This window comes from Agelaius phoeniceus, chromosome 6 (genome assembly GCF_051311805.1).
Source record: "Agelaius phoeniceus isolate bAgePho1 chromosome 6, bAgePho1.hap1, whole genome shotgun sequence".
NCBI classification, from domain to species: Eukaryota; Metazoa; Chordata; class Aves; order Passeriformes; family Icteridae; genus Agelaius; species Agelaius phoeniceus.
Window position 1 is genome coordinate 20,392,892 of NC_135270.1, and position 16,528 is coordinate 20,409,419.

General features: G+C 43.5%; 2 protein-coding genes across 7 annotated transcripts in view; both read right to left on the minus strand.

The window, feature by feature from the left end:
• Window positions 1–6,411, minus strand: part of SLC1A2 (solute carrier family 1 member 2) — an 86,662-nt gene extending 80,251 nt beyond the window's left edge. Inside the window, exon 1 of one of the 4 annotated variants that reach the window (XR_013182741.1) lies at window positions 321–468. Coding sequence is in view for 2 of the 4 variants with exons in the window: in XM_077179981.1 (XP_077036096.1) it covers window positions 321–355 (35 nt within the window). In the remaining 2 variants the exon portion in view is untranslated. Of the gene's footprint in view, window positions 1–320; window positions 469–4,935; window positions 5,427–6,391 lie in introns of those variants that run through there. The other 3 variants (XM_077179983.1, XM_054634290.2, XM_077179981.1) reach the window with 3 other exon arrangements.
• Window positions 6,412–9,486: 3,075 nt separating this feature from the next.
• The window catches only part of PAMR1 (peptidase domain containing associated with muscle regeneration 1), a 55,843-nt gene continuing 48,801 nt past the window's right edge, over window positions 9,487–16,528 (minus strand). For all 3 annotated transcript variants that reach the window (XM_054635454.2, XM_054635453.2, XM_054635452.2), the window contains 4 exons: window positions 15,458–15,524; window positions 13,154–13,386; window positions 11,500–11,795; window positions 9,487–10,535 (listed from right to left, as the gene is read on the minus strand). In XM_054635454.2, coding sequence (XP_054491429.1) covers window positions 9,999–10,535; window positions 11,500–11,795; window positions 13,154–13,386; window positions 15,458–15,524 — 1,133 coding nt within the window. In that variant the 3' untranslated portion in view covers window positions 9,487–9,998. The remainder of the gene's footprint in view (window positions 10,536–11,499; window positions 11,796–13,153; window positions 13,387–15,457; window positions 15,525–16,528) is intronic.

Here is a 16,528-nt window from a genome sequence, read left to right on the forward strand (position 1 = left end):
TGTCCCACAAAATGTCTAAGAAAGGGCATAGGGTAAAACATCTCCATCCTATGCTGGTGCTCATCAAATCCTGTGTAAAAATAACAGTGAGAACACTTGGAAGATTTCATCCTCTGAAGTATCTAAACATTTGTGCCAGAAGAATTCCTCAAGTTTCCATGTAGAGAAATTTTGTGGGTAAATTATAGAATAAGAACTCAGATGACAAGAAATGTGTGGGTGTGCTTGTTGTATGTATTGTGGCAGATCCTGAAAACCCACTCTCCTATGTAGGTGCCTGAACCCTACAATGAAATGCCAAATTAGTTTTCCTGACTCACCTAGGTGTGTCATGTTGTCTCCAGGCTAGGTGCATAATACATGCTGGCAATCTCCCTTTCAGGCTTTGTCTTGACAATGCAGCAAATGGCTTATGACTCCTGCTCCAAGATCCAAAACCATCACAGCTGCACGACTAAAAAAATAATCCTGTGTAGTAAATGAATTCTTAATGTTCAAATGTGTTCAAAAAATGTTGGCAGGTTAACTTGTATTCACAGAGCTTTATACCAGTAAAGTATTTATTATTTGTGCCTCCTGTGTTAACTTATTTTGACTAATAACCATCCATCTACCGCTAGTATAAAACCTATGTGGGTTCCACAGCTGTGGCTAATTTTGGAGAAATCAAATCATATGCTCTGTGGTCTGGACCAAACTTTTATTTTTGGGTGATCTGGTAGCACAGACAAACAGTACTCCTGAAAGTGGAACTGCAGTTTCAGAGACAGTGCAACTTGTGATGAAAATAGGAATATCTACAGATGAATGAGGAAACGACCAAGTTTGGAGAGGAGAAATGTACCTCAGATGAGAATTTTTGTTTGTTTGTTTCCTTCTAAGTAAGATACTGACAGAGTCAAATACCATGGTGGGGATCTCTGCCCTGCCATGCAGTTTACCTGCTAGTGTGAACAGAACAGGAGCACTGCATTTGTGCCATTTCATATTACACAAACACCATTGATATTGTGTATGTAGAACTGAGAAGCACTATTTCACTAATCAAACCACAACGCTAAGCAATTACCCAGACTTCTGTCTATTCAAACACAGTAATGTTTCAAACTCTTCCACTTCACTGATTCATTTTGTTAGCGGGGTGCATACACACACAGACATGCCTATTAACTGTGCACCACAAATCTGAACAGGTGCCATCTCTGTGCTTTTCATAAACCTTGCCTGGGACCACTCTCCAGAACTGAGACCAATGGAAGTGGAAGAGCCCACATCAGGCTTATTAACCTCTGCAAAACATGGTGATCACACTCAAAGTGCCCACTGGGAATGGCCACTGGCCCACACTGACTCCCCGAGCATGCCCATTGACTGGGAGAGGGCTGCCCAGCCAGAGGCACGGGGCTGCCCTGAGGCTGACCTGCACACAGAGGGCTGAGCTCCCAGCTCACACACCTGCTCTGCCTCTGTTTGAGCTCTTCTATGGATGCAGTGATAGTGTCTCCTAGTGGCTATATTCCTGAAGGAGCAGAACCTAATCAAGCTGCACACCTGAAACTCCTGCTCTTCAGAGGCATACAAAATGCAAACATATCTCTAGATTTTTAGAGTACCTAAATCAGCACTCTGAAAGATTTTTTTTTTTTTTTACAAATAAAAAACCAGCAAAACAGTAGCAAGGTACTTTATTCTTTTCCTTTAGTAAGACTAAAGAGAGAGATAAGAGCCATAATAAAGCCATGTGAAGCAAGGACTTTGCTCAGAGGTCTGAAAGCAAGCATGGGCATCAACTGATCAGAGTCACTCTCATGTAACCTTTAGGTCTGATCCAGACCCTGTAAAAACAAAGGAAATGCTGAAATGCTCGGCTCTCCATAGATCAACCCACCACGTACTGAGCCCTACACCAGACACCACAGTCTGTGGGTGTGGACTCATGTCCTGGGATCTTTGTACCACACTAAGCACTCGTGGAAGGCAATGCCAGCACAGATCAGGAGGCCAGGTCTCCCAGCAGCATCCCACCTGCAGTCATGGCCAGCAGAGGATGCTTAAACAGAACATAAAAACAAGAAACCTTGAACTGCATCCATACTTGGTGCTAGCCCTTCCTCCTTGAACAGGATATTTTCCGTTTTCAGCACCAGCTAAACACCAAAAATCCTTCTTAGTAATGAGATCTGTATCAGGAGATTTTGTGAAAGAAAGACTAAACCTTTAATATACAGACAGCATAAACCAAAACCTCACTAGCTGGAACTACAGTAAGTTAAACCCAGAAGGCACATGGGTCTGATTTTGCCATGTTGTTGAACGTTTCCTTTCCCATTTTCTTCCAATTGAAGTTTCCCATTGCTGACTATCCTCTTGGAACAGAAAGATTTGCACAGCATATTTCCATACATGGATGAGCTTAACCAAATAAGATATTGAAAGAAAAAGAAAAGAATGACTGAAAAGGAACAGGCAAGGAAATCTTTCCTACCAAATCCTGTCTGCAAGTAATGACTAACTCTTAACAATGGAGCATGAATTTACCTTCCTCTGTACATACATCAGGGCCTTTTGTTGTTTATTAAACATCCTGTCACACACCTGAGAAGATTTTGAAGATTTTACATAAGCTTCCCTGTGAGAAGAGTAATAAGTCACTACAAAAACTATTGTAGTTGGAGCAGTTTTAACACCTCAAAATAAAACCTTTATATACTTCTGATCTCAACTAATATATCTAGCTGAACATCCCCAGAGTGACTAGGTGTAAATATGGAATGTATCCCTTTGTTCCCATCTCCAGTAGGTCCTTTTCCATGTACCTGTGTGTGCCTGAGATAGTCCCCATTGCTGCAAGCAGAGCAGTGTTTCTGCCACCATTCTCACATTGTGCCAGTGCTGATGGAAAGCATTTCTTGAACAAGGTCCAGTCAATATTCCCTTTCCCTGATGATCCCTTTGGTGCCTCAGTTTGCTGACCTTTACGCCAGAGTGAAAGCTAATCTCTACCCCCAGCTTTTCACTTGAGGGAAGAGAAAGATGAGAATTCAGTTTTGGAAGAGGTTCTTACTGGTAAACATGGATTGACAATTGAAACGCTTCCCACTCAACTTCTTTTTCCACACCTCCTTCAGCTGTCACAGACTGCTAACTGAATCATACCAAACAACAATTTCAGTTTGTCTTAGTCTAGGTAAATTTCCTACAAGGTTTGAAAACAAGGCCTAAACTTTTTGTTTCTTTTCTCACCCTGACAATTTAGCTCTGTTCCATAAGAAAAACAAAAGCACACATCTACTGAAGCCTTTCTGGTTTCGGCACTCTGATCTTTTGTAGCCCACCTATTCAGTCAAATTCTTTTAAGAGCACCTCTTTCTCTTTCTACACACAATTTAAACCCCCTTTCATCCAAAGTTGACAGAACTCCCTAACACAGCCACCTCTTATTAAACTCCTGTACTATTGATCCCACCTTCCACCACTGGTCCAAAACAAGCACAGACCTCTACAGCCACGTCATGTGGGAATACAAACAGCAGATGACTGCACCATCCAGAGGAGAGTGATAGTTGGGGTAGTCCAAGGATACAGAAGGGAAAGAGCTGCAACCCTAGGCTGGTCCTTCCACCTCTGAGCTTCTTTTTCATGGCTCTGATCATTTGTTGACAGCATCTAGTTAAATAGAGGAAATGCTACATAGGGCAGATTAAACTGCTGCACTGCCACCAAAACAAAACCGTACAAACTCAGTGCAGAAATTCCCTGCAAAGGTAAGGCAATAGCAAATGATAAATTAATGATTTCTCTCACAGTCCTGTGAAAAGGCAAAGAGCCTCACATATAGTCCTCTGTTAGACTGGGGGATTGTCCTTTTCCCAAAGCAACCCAAATCAACACTTTATAAGCTTCCATTCCTCCTAAGCCAACTGCTTGGGGGCCGCTGCACAGCCAGCTTCTTCTTCTGACCAGGTAATGGGAAACTTGTGTGCACACCCTCCCAGACATGTGTTGGGTTATTTAAATCAGCTCAGCAAGTCTTTTAGCCTGAGAGACACAAAGGCAATATAAACAGAGCTTCCTTTTGCACTCTGTCCTTAGAGAGTCCTATCTTGAGCAGATCATGCTGATACAACATGACAACATCCAGGGATAAAGGGGAGGCTCACACTAAACGCAGTCTAATGCTAGGTAGTGTTATAAGAGGGCAAGCAGAGATCAATGAAATCTTTTCTTTCCTACAACCAGCAAGTCTGTAAACTGGACAAGCACCCTGGCTCATCAGAGAGCGATGAAGTGGGCGACTCCTGCAATCTGGGCATGGGTAGGGACAACGGTTTCCTTCCAGAAGACACTACCAGAGCTGAACTGTGTTTGCTTTTCTTTAAAGCCTGTTGTAGAACCCTTTGCCCTTCCCAGCATTTTTCTTGCTAGAACTTTAACGCATTTGGCACAGAACTGCAAAATTGCACAACTCCTCAAGAAGTTGGATTTGTTTCTTGCCTTTTGAAGGGATGGCTGGGGGGACAGGTTTTCGATTATTTTTGAAATTATAATTATTGTTACTATTATTATCATTAACATTACTGTTATATTTAGGAAGAAGCTTCCCCCTCCCTTCTGAGTGAACCATTCACTTGTACTCTTCTTTCACAGGCAGGTGGTTTAAGCTTGATCTGCCCTCCAGGGGTTAAATAAAGAAGTGATGGGAAGGAAACCCAAGATCTTTTCAGTGGCTCATATTTGAAATTTTTTCCCTCGCTCTCTTCTATATGTGGATCGTCTGCTTCTCGTTTCCCCTCGCTCCCTAATTATTGTGTTAGGGAATGGCGAGGGGCAAGGATTAACAATGAAGCAGATGACAGGAAACTGTTACCAAAAGAACAATGCCGGGCATTTCCCCCATCCTCCCGTTCCTCCCACCCAAGAGATGGTCCCCCTCACCCTTCTGTCGATGCCATGGTTCCGAAAAAAACCCTGTCTTCTCAAGGGTCCAAGGGATTAATTTGGACAGCAGGGCGCGAATGAGGTTGGTTCTTTGGTATAACCCTCGCTCACGTCTGGGAAGGAGCACGCAATTCCTTGTAATCCTGGGGGCTCCGCAGGGCGAGGATCCGGCAGCTCCGCTCCTCGGCTCTCCCCCACCCCGCCGTCCCAGAGCAGGCTCTCGGTGCCCCAGGGACCGGCGCTGCTGCGCCGCGGCCGCCCAGCAGTGGCCGGCGGGGCGAGGAAGCGCTGGCACCTGGGCTGCGATCCCCGGCGCCCTCCCCTCGCCGTGGGGAGCGTGTGCGTGTCTGCGCGGCTGTGTGCGAGAGCTGGGGGGCGACTTCACATCGGCGCGGCGCTGGCTGAGGCTGGATTGGAAGGTTTAGCCCTCGAGCCGTGGATTTGCAGTCAATCCCTCTCTATTTTAGGCACGGGCTGACATCACGAGCCGTTGTTACTCCTATAAATCCCCCCCAACAGCTCCTTGGCAGCGGGGGGGGGTGGGGGGGGGGGGCGGCGGCGAGCCCCTCGCAGGAGGAGGGCCGGGCGCCGCCGCCGACCGCGACCTGCCCCGTTCGCCGCGGCCGCCACCGCCTCCCGGGGCAGGCTCGGGACTCCGGGGAGCGGCCGGGAGCCGCGGGAAGGCGCGATCGCACACACACACACACAGACAGACACACAGAGAGACACACACGCGGCCCCGCTCGGGGTGTCCGCCTGCCGCCGCACACCCGCACGTGCCCCGGCGAGCGGGCCGGCGCTCGGCCGGCAGCGGGATCCCACAGGCCGGCCGAGGGGCTGCGCCCCCGCAGCCGCGGCACCTGCCCCGCCGCGCCGGGGCGGCAGCAGCCTCCCGGGAGGCCCGGCCCGGCCGGCCGCTGTCCGCGCCGGGCTGTCCCACCGGGACGGCCGGGGCTCGCTGGCGGGACCGAGGGGCCGCGGGAGCGGGACCCCCGGCCGCAGGGACGCGCAGGGTGCGGCGCGGGGCGGTGCTGCCCCCTGCCGGGAGGTGGGCGCGGCGCGGCGCCCGGGCCCCACCTGCCGCCGGCGGCCCCACAGGCCCGGCCCGGCCCGGCTGGGCCCCGCACCGCACGGCCCCCGGGAGCGGCCTCTCCCCGCGCCTCGGCCGGGCCCGCCCCGCGCCCCTACCTGCGCCGCCCCGCCCCGGCCCGCCCCGCTCCTCCACCGCGGAGGCGCCGCGCGTGGCCGCGGCCCGCGGACCCGGGCCCGGGGGTCGCCCAGGGCGTTTTTGCAGCGTAGGGAAGGAAATTTCTGTCCTGTTCTGTAGCCGCACTCAGGTGCTGGAGCACAGAACGCTCGCCCAGACACTGCCACACGCCTTCGCTCCCGTTTCCCTCAGCTGGGGTTCTGCCCGCCAACCTCAGTGCTGTCTCTCCATCCAAGTCTGACCAACCTGATGTCTCGTTTCACAGGGAACAAACATTTCTGCCACAGCTCGTTCCCTCTGCACCGAGGAGGTGGCACGGAAAGCCAGCAGCCATGCGGAAGCCCCCTGACACGATAAGGAGCTGGGACGCTGCAGGGATTGCACAGCTGAGCAAAGCCTGCCTGACCCTCCGCACCACTCCCACTCCCCCAGGATGCTTTTCCTGCAACCAAGCCAATTCCAGTTACTTGCCCTTAAAAAATGGCAGGATGCAGCCTATCACGCAATCCCCAGTCCTAATCAAATACACATTTTTTTTCTTGTAATCTTACCATGGACGTAGGCTTTCAACAAAAATCTTTTACAAGGGCAATTCTATGAGAGTAACTGAGAGTGCCTGAAAAGAGCTTGTATTTCAGTATGTCCATTTCCTATTTTTCAGCTAAGCGCCCTGGCTTTTGGAAGTAATTTAATGCAGCCCTGAAACATACAAAGGAAAAACATACACTCGTTGGAGGGAATAAGAATGCAGAGAGTGTTTTGCTCTCCTCTTTCCATAGCAATATCCTTATGGCCTTTCCAGAATGCACAGCTCTTTTTCCTTGGAGGGAAAATGAGCTGCTATCCATGTTGTGCTATTTCACACCCTTTCTCCAACAGATGGCACAGATCCTCACCTGTTTAGAAAGAGATGTTTGAAATACTTCTACATCTTAAAAATAGAGGCAAGCTATCAAAGATGTTAGCAATTCCAGGTCACACATTGCTTTTTTTCAAACATTTATCCCTATTTTTCCTCATTATTGGCATTAGATGCTAACCCCTGCATAGTTCTGCTCAGTCTGTAATCAGGAAACTACTGTGGGTAAGCCTGACAAAAAGGATGGACAAGCTGGTTTGTAATTCCTGGGAATACTTGACATGGTACAGGTGCTTGGATATGTTGATATGACTGCTCACTTGTACATGTGAATACCCATGTCATACAACCAGAGCAAAAAAAACATTATGTGGGCATTTAGAGATAGCCAGATTTGAGTCTGGGATTCAAACATGATTGAAGTCCAGAAATAGAAGCAAATGCTGCAACCTCATCCTCCTCCTGTAAGGGTTGTGCTAAAATATGAACCCTGGGGTTGAGCCAGGTGTCTGGCTATCTTCTTACTTCTGCTTCCTTTGAAGAGCATCATGGCTGTGAAAAGAAGGGTTTGAATAGTGTTGTGTGTGCACAGCTATAGCAACCTCCTGAGATTTTAATTCCATGAATTTCTACAAGTTTCTCTTCAAGAATGTACTTTTGTGTGATATATAGCTAGTGAACAGCTATATTGTTGCTGTCCAAGCCCAGAAACTTTCAGCTGATTTGAAGCCAAATGGGGATGGGATTCAACACTGAGGAAGAGTTAGAGGATCAGTATATATTAAAATATAGTTGATCTTTAGAAAAAGAAGAATGAGATCTAAGGCTGGAATTAAACCAGACTTTTGCAGATCTGTTTGGACTGGGCAAAACCTAAAAAGAGAAAAAAGCATTTAGAACTTCGTCTCTCTCAGCTGTAGCAGTGGAGAGCAATAATACTATGGAAAGCAATGCAGTCATGGTGTCCTAACTGAGAAGACAAGCAGCTCACGGGTCTTCATAATTTCTGTTTACCATTAAATAATCCAATAATTATTTAGAGTGTAGAAACTCTCATTTAATGTAATCATGAAAGAGCTTTCTCATTTCACTCTTTGTAATGGCTGTTAGGAAGAAACACATGTTGACTTTCTGCAAGTTTGTGCTTCTCCAAAACTGACACCTAATTTACTCTAAGCCATTCTGTCAGCAGGGGAGTACCACACATTCATTGGCATGTGTTCCTCCCGGCAGAGGAATGAAACACATCATGTTTTTCACATTTAATGCAGGATTTTTGTTGCTGTTGTTGCCATGCACTTTGTCAGCCAAGCATAATCTCCTGGCAGGAGAAGACAGACAAACAAGATAAAGAGAAGCAATATACTTTAATTGTAACCCTTAAACTTTTTGATTTAAGCAACATCATGTGGTCCTATTGCCAGTGAAAACAAGGAAAGTGCAAAAGCATACACAACAAGTATTTCTGCCAAGAAAATAGAAAATAAATTACATGGAATGATGTCCAACACTATTTGTCCTTTTAGCAGCAGTTTTCAGATTCAAAAGTGGGTAGAAACTACTGAATGCTAAGAAACTCATAATGAGATTTTACAGCAGCAAAGAATCAGAACTGAAATCAGACTTGCTAACTTCAAGGTGCTATAGCCATGTGATAGGCAGAACACAACTTCAGGATCTGAGTCCTTCTTGGTAAGAGCACTAAATCTTTTCATCAGATTCCCAGCCCTCACATCCAACTACTGCTGTAAGCTGTTTTGGGCACTGTAATAATTTGAAGGTCCTAAAACTCCAGGGTGTCATATATGACTTACCAAGAAATCATTATTGATGGAAGACAGTAAGTACTGTCTCTTCTCCCCAACTTTTACAGGGTTAATCCCTAGTCTTTAGCCATGATTGAATAGAGAATGATTTAGTGTAAGAGCAGTGACTAAGGACAATGAAGGTTCTCAGGTGTCTCCCTGGACAAAATGCCCAGTAGGAGAATCTTGCCCTCTGATGTCAGACAGTTCAGCCTCAGTTCAAGAAAAGTGCCTGCTAAGTGTGAGACCTGGACATTATTCTTACCCTGAAGAGCTACAGAGGAGTAGTTTTACCACAAATGTATGGGAACTAATGGGAACCAAAAGTTTTCCTGAAGTTTTCATAGTTCTATGAAATAACCCACTTGGAAAAAATGTATTTAAAAGATGTTTCGTGTTTTCATCTGTTTAGAATACAAGGTGAAAGAGAACTTCTCAGTACATTTCATTGTAGTGGTTCATATACAGTAGTAGGAATGGGTGCATTAAGAAAAAAGAATCTTGTTATTTATATTTATAAATAGCCCTTGAATTTTATGCTGATTCTGCCTTTTAGTGTTCCTGAAGAGTCCCAAGTGAAAGTTGGGACATGCAAAGAGACAAGGGCAGTAGAGAGTTCCAAGTGTGTGACACATATAAAGCAAAAATGGATCTAAATAATGTCAGACATGAGTATGTAGGTTAAAAAAACAAACCATGGTTTATTTAAATGTGTAAAGTACTTGGGAGGGAAGAAGATTACATTGTACTATGGCAATACAGACAGCACATACCACAACAAGCTCATCCGTCATAATGAATTCAGGCTACTCTTTCCAGACTCTTAATCCACTCAGTCACACAGATCTTTGGGAGAAGCTCACCACCAATTTCTCCAGGGAGCTCCACACTACAGATTAATTTCAGACAGAATTTACTGTCCTGTTTCTGCATGTCAGACTCAGGAGCAGAGCATCGTCCTCCCACCAGGGGAGACAGACAAAATATGGCAAAACTTCTCATGCACTAAGACCCTCTGTCATGGGTTAAGTGAAAGTAGCCCGATGAAATATCTGATCCTAGGACGAATTACCAGGCTGCCTGCCTTAACCTTATCCCAGATGTGTCTCATCACTGGGATGAGAACCCTAAAGTAGCAGAGACTGAGAGAGATATTATATTATAAAATGCCATTTCCAGACTCAGATTTTTATTTCATGTTCTTCTCAATCCAGTCTTTGAAGGGAAGAGCTTTGGTGAAGCCACTGTAGAGTTCTAGGTTGCAAGTTTTATCATAACCCCAGCTCACTAATCCCATCAGGTGCCACCTTAGCTCAGGAGATGCTTTTCCTGGCAAAGTTATGGCAGCAATCCCACCAGTTTCAGCAGGGCAAATATTAGAAAAGGCTGTGTGGTCTTGTTTGGCACAGAACATGCTGTCAGTGATGCTGACTTGTATCCCATTATCCTCATACTGTTGCTCACACAACAGTGAATCCACCATCTGAACAACTCCCATGCGGATTGTGTCATTCTTGTATCCGAGATCTTTAACGTCAGCCAATACCTTCCAGCCAGTAACCATTATCTTTAAATCCTCTGTGGATGAAGTCAAGTCATGAGAAGATGACAAGCAAATGGGTTGAACACGACTGCTGATCCTGGCTTTGTCCAAGAGTTTTATGACAGCTATATCAGAATCAAGTAATATAGGGTCATAATTGGGATGCACTATGATGGCAGAAATCTGGAGAGGAAACACAGGAGGAAGAATTGTAGGGTTAACAGCAATGGCAGGTCAGCAGCACTCTTCCATACTACCAAAATACATTTTAGTTTATCTTGCATACTTCTCCTTTACCCCCATCTATGGTGTTCTTCCACTCAAATGAGAAACATGCAATACATTACATAATATTGGGGCCAAACTTTTACTGCTCATGTCCTTAATGAAATCCTATAAGAACAGATAGGATTCCTTAAGAAAATACTGTAAAAAAAAAAAGAAAGTAATATATTTTCTTACAGGAACAGAATGAAAAAGATGGGATTAGAGAAAGAAACTAAAAAGGGGTCAGGAGGGAAAGCATCAAGTTAATTATGGTATTTTGGATAAATTCCATTAATTAACTCAGACACACACCCCAAATTTCTCCCCAAAAAGAGACACACATACCCAAATTTGCTGTATTTCTCATTTTGATTTCAGCTTTTCTAGTTCTGCTTGAAAAAATCAAATCGCTCTGGTGAGCCCAAGGTGCTATTTTTGGAGCTGGAGTCAGACACAAACTTCTTTTCAGTTTAGAGCTGTACGGCCTTGGGGCTGAGAAGTGAAATGTGCTCATGGCATCAAACCAGGATTTAGAGCACAAGTGTTTCCCTCATAAATTATGCTAATCAATTTTGACAGTAGCTGGCATCTCTTCTACTTTTTTACTGGCAATATCACTCAAGACATTATGGCCCACAGAACCTGAGCTATTTTCTTAATTAGGGGTGAAAGTATGAGTTGGATGGCTTCGAGGAATTCAATGAACTACAGCATAGGCCCTTCTTATGCCATTCCACTTGAGTCTCTACACATGCATTTCAAAGAACAACATGTAAGAGAATGCATTGCCCAAAGGGTCAACGTTTTGTCCCTATACAAGACAGATGTGATCAGCATCTACCTGTGCTCATCATTTTTCACTCCCGTCGGGCTTACTCACCCTCAGGTTCTGGATGGTCTTTTCATCCCTGTCATCATCTCTGTAGAATTTGCCCAGAACCACCTTGAGCTCTGCTGTCTTGAGCACGATGGTCTTGCCCAGGTCAGTGACACAGTGGGCTGCCACCACCACGGTGCGCTCGTTCACCAGGGCCCCACTGCAGATCAGGATCCAGGCCCCCTTCCGAAGGCTGTTCTCCTTCACCCCACTGGCTGTGCGATAGATGGCTGCTTGCCATGGCCACCTCATAGAGGTCACTGCCTTCTTAAGGGTGATGTTCTCTGCTTTTCCACAGACTGGGGGAACATGAAGCAAAAAGTAGGTAACACTTTCTCCCCAAAAGAATCTGAGCATTACTCTTAATTCCTTCTTAGAATGTGCCAAAATAAACTAAACTGCAGTGATGAATATGAAGGACAGTTGTCTAATTAGCCTCCGTCTCTAACCTGCAAAATTATAGGAGTATTTGATATAGCTTTTTAAAACAATATTCAACTTTTCCATTATTATCTAAATTCCTGGGTAAAGTAGGAATGTGGATTTAGCACTTGAGCAGATGAATTTTCACAACAATCTTATCGAGTTGCACTATAATGAGATGACTGCAGAAAGAAATGAAAAGAACACCCTTGATTCTTGTTTATCATAAAATGCCATAAAGCCATCAGTGCACTAAAATTCACCATAGGCAGTCACAGTGTATTTTTGAGGCCTCTCTTGGCACAACTCTTTGCACAGGTCAATTCATGCCTATAAGAACAGACTTGCCTTGTGACAAGAATGTTGAAGCAAATGCATCTAAATCAACAGTCATCCTGGGGAAAAGAAAAAGCTCTGCCTTATTCTAGGAATATCTCATCCATGCTTGGAACTGGGGTAAAATCCCCTATCATAAAAGGTTTAACTTCAGTTGAAAGAGTTACATTGCATTGTTGCATTTTTTCTTCCTGATATGCAGTGTGTGCATGTCCATAGTGAGTGCGATACTTTTCAAAATATATGATATGATCTCAAAGTAAAACCACAAACAAGAACAATAAAAATTTGTTGTTAAGATCTACTTTTCACAGTTTGCTTGATGTCAGTTGTGGGGTTTACCAAATCTTGTGACGTTCTTACCCTAACTAACTTTGTGCACTACCTCCAGATTAGATTTTATCTAGACTTACAGTTTGCAATGTGAACTCTTCCTTAGAAGGGCTTATTAAAGGAAGAGCCTCTTTAAAATTGCAGATTCTCCCTTCTATTGCTTAAACTTTGATGGTTTTGTCAGCTGTGTGCCAAAGTATATGAAAGAAAAAATGAAAGAAAATGAAAGAAAAATCCCATTTGTAGTAAATAATACAGAAAAACATGAAGTGGTAGTGGAAAGCTATTTCAAATCAAGAGAAAGACTCACTATACCTCTTGCTCAATAAAAGAGTAGATAAATTAATGGCAAATTACAGTGCTGAAAGCCTGATCACTTTACCATCAAGTTCTACTGGTGGATAAAAAGACACATATATCCTTCAAGCTTTATTGCTCCTTTCTCCCAGCTGGAAGTATAAGCAGCCTACACTGCTGTGACTCCCTAAATATCTAACATGAATACGTGTCATGTTCCCTCATTCACCCAAGAGATATGCACTTTTTTTTTCCCTTGGAGACTCACTTGGAATACACACAGGGGCTCTCCCACTCCATTTTCCTGTCTTCAGGCAAGTCCTCCTGCTGCTGCCCAGGCGGCGGTAGAAAGGAGAAACGCACTCATACTGGAGCTGAGTGTGCAAATGCTGGTACCCTGGGGGCAGTTCTCCAAATGGCAGTGCTGGCTTCTTGGTTGGATAGATTTGAAGCTTTTGCTTGCTGAATGCAGAAGAGTAAAGTTGATGCAAAGGTGTTTCTCTGTTTCAAGGCACAAAGAACACAATAATTATAATGTTATAAAAGCAATCATTGCCGTAACTTTATCGCCAGTTGTGTTAAGTATCATTTAAAATCACATAAAGTTTGCTCATGAAAGAATAAGGAAAAAACATAATTCCAGCGTAGTTTAGCAATACTCCCATTTACATTCCACTATTTTATTTACATATATCTGCACATATATATAATTACACATATGCTTATACATATCCTATTTGTGTCTCTTTTTTCATTTTACAGTTTCTGAATTGAAATCAATTGCCTCTGAATGTGGAAGTTTTTTCCATTCACAAAAAGACTGAGACACCATTTTTTAAATTAGGAAATTATACCTGAATTTGGCATTGTCATTATTAATTCTCAGTAGAGGGGAGATAGACACATCTTTTCTCTAGTGAATATTTTAATAGACAGTATTAGGAATTGATTCAGATTAAATGATGTTGCTAAAGTTGCTTGATTTGGCAATTAACAGAGATAATTGCCTCACCACAGAGATTTCATAATTTCATAATTGCTAAGCTTCCACTTAGAAATTGTACTGATTAGCTGAAACAGGGCACATAATTAAGAAATAAATATGTGCACCACCATAGATATGGACCATAAGCTTGACTACAGTTATTATTTAGAATGTGTCCCTTGCTTTAATGCTTAAAAGCTCATATCTACAAAAAAAACCCTTTTTATGCCTGAAAGATTCAGCAGGAAATTAGTTTCCCTTGAGATTTCTGGTACTGCCTACATCCAGAAAAGACTTTTTTTTTTTTTTTTCCTCATGATTACTTCATTTTTTATCACAGAGAGACACAGACACCTCCATCATATCCAATCTTTGAGGCAATACATAACAGGAAAGTAAAGTTACAAAGAACAAGAGCAATTGCAAGTCTCTTGTATTTTGGAAGAAGGATGAGAGCTGCTGTGGTCATATTTAGTCTGCCAGGGTACCATTCCAAACTCACAGATGACTTGCAATATTGCGTAATCTAGTCTTTACCTCACTATAGAGGTAGAATGGAGATTCTACTTCAAGGGAGTAAAAACAGTCCACAAACATGAGATGCCATCATCTCATGGCATCTTATGGATGGGAGGACATGTATGTTCTCTCAATACAGCTGGTGTTCATATCTGAAACATTAAAGTCCTGTATCCAAAAGTTAATAGAGAAATTTAAGAAAGAAAAATCCCCTAATGGCTACTAAAGCCTCATGTCAGCTTCTCAGGGCCATCTCTCCAATCATACATCACACACCTGGAGAGTGTCAGTGACTGGGAAGTACATGCTTGCCTTGTTCCTCAGATCTTCTCTAGCCATTATGGCCATTGCTAGAGACAGGATATAGCTTGAGCTGGACCTTCATTCTGACCTGATATGACTGTTCTTAAGACCAAAGATGAGGACAGTTCTTGCACTGAATTGAATACTAAATTAGTCATGTACTTCAAAAATAACCCTGAAATGAGAAATTACTACTTGGATGAAAATGAACCTGAACATTGCAACATATCTAATTCTGATGGGATTTATTTCAAGAAATCATCAGAAGGGTAAGCCCAGGAAGGATCTAATCTTTCATTCCTTCCTCCCCTCCTACTCTACTTCACCCTCTCCCTCATACCCAGCCTATTTAAAATGTGCTGTATTGCTTTGGATGGTGAAACTTACTGGGAGCAGGTTGCATTGCCATACCCTCTTCTCTCCTTGTGCTCTCCCTGTGCACTAAGATGGCACATGTTCATATTTTTCATCATTAGCCCCAAGGAACTTTCTTAGACTGTTCTCAAGCTTGCAAGCAGAATTCCAGCATCATCCTGTAGTTTGTCTGTCTCTATCTGTGCATTTCTTCCTGACTGCCTCCAGGTTGCAACTGGCAACCTATGCTTAATCAGACCTCCCCTCCCAGCAGCTCTCATTGCTCAATTATCAGTGGATTTGTAGGAGTCACTGCTCAGGCAGGCTAAACACATGGACTGAAAAGGAGAGGAGGGGAAAAGCAATCACATTTTTTTTCTTTAAACTGTAGTTGACATATTGCATTCTCACCTTGACTGAACCTGCATTGGAAGCACTTTCTGTCTCACCAGGTCAGAGATCTTTGGCTCTCTGCAGGCTAGAAAAGATATAATGTTGCACAGTACTTTTTCACATTCACAGCTCAAGTGCTATGGTTCATGCACATTTCCAACCTTTCCTCTCTCTAACTATAGTGGACTGGATTAAGAAAAGAGGCAGTTAAGTTACAAGCATTAACAATCCTAAAACCTAAAGCCTTGGAAAAATACTTCTTCACAGTTCACAGGATCTATCCCATTTACAACAGTGGAAGCTTCTGAACTAGTCTGCATTGGCACTTTCAGGCATGGAGGAAGTTTTTTCCATCATTCAGTGTGTCTGAATGCCACACTTGCACCACTATGGAGGATGGTTTTGTATCAGAGAAAACTTTTCCAGTAATGGAATTATATATAAAAATGCTTCATTTCTATCTGTGTAGCCCCACACAGGTAATTGGCATACAGAGAAACGCTGCAGGATATTATGCACTTCTAGGAGTCTGTTTGTGCACTTATGGAAGGAATTGGAGGCTCTGATTCAAAGGAACACTTCAGAATTACCTAAATATGTGTAAAATAACAGAAAGGAGATGTAAGATTTCTAGTTTGGCATATTCAGTTTACTTACTTTAAGATTAGGATAAAATATTCAAGTTCAATTAACTCTGCCAGGGTCTCCTTCCTGCTGCCCTGAATGGAAGAAAAGGAATCTTGCAGGATGGATTTTATCTGTATGCCTTGTTCTCTGTGTAATTGAACAATATCTAGTTCTTTGTGATTGTGTTAACCATTATGTCAGTATCACAGTAAGCATCAATAAAGATGCTTTCCACAGATGACTGCATGCTTCAGAGGGAGATTATTTTCATCTAAAGCAACAGAATAAAGCAAATTGCCCAGGAGACAGACATATTTCCTTATATTATCGTCATTTCAGTTTTTAAAAAATCCGTATGTCAAGAAATTGTGTTCATAAAATGAATTTAGCAGTTCCCCAGCCCTAATTCATTCATTCATTCATTCATTCATTCATTCATTCATTCATTCATTCATTCACTCA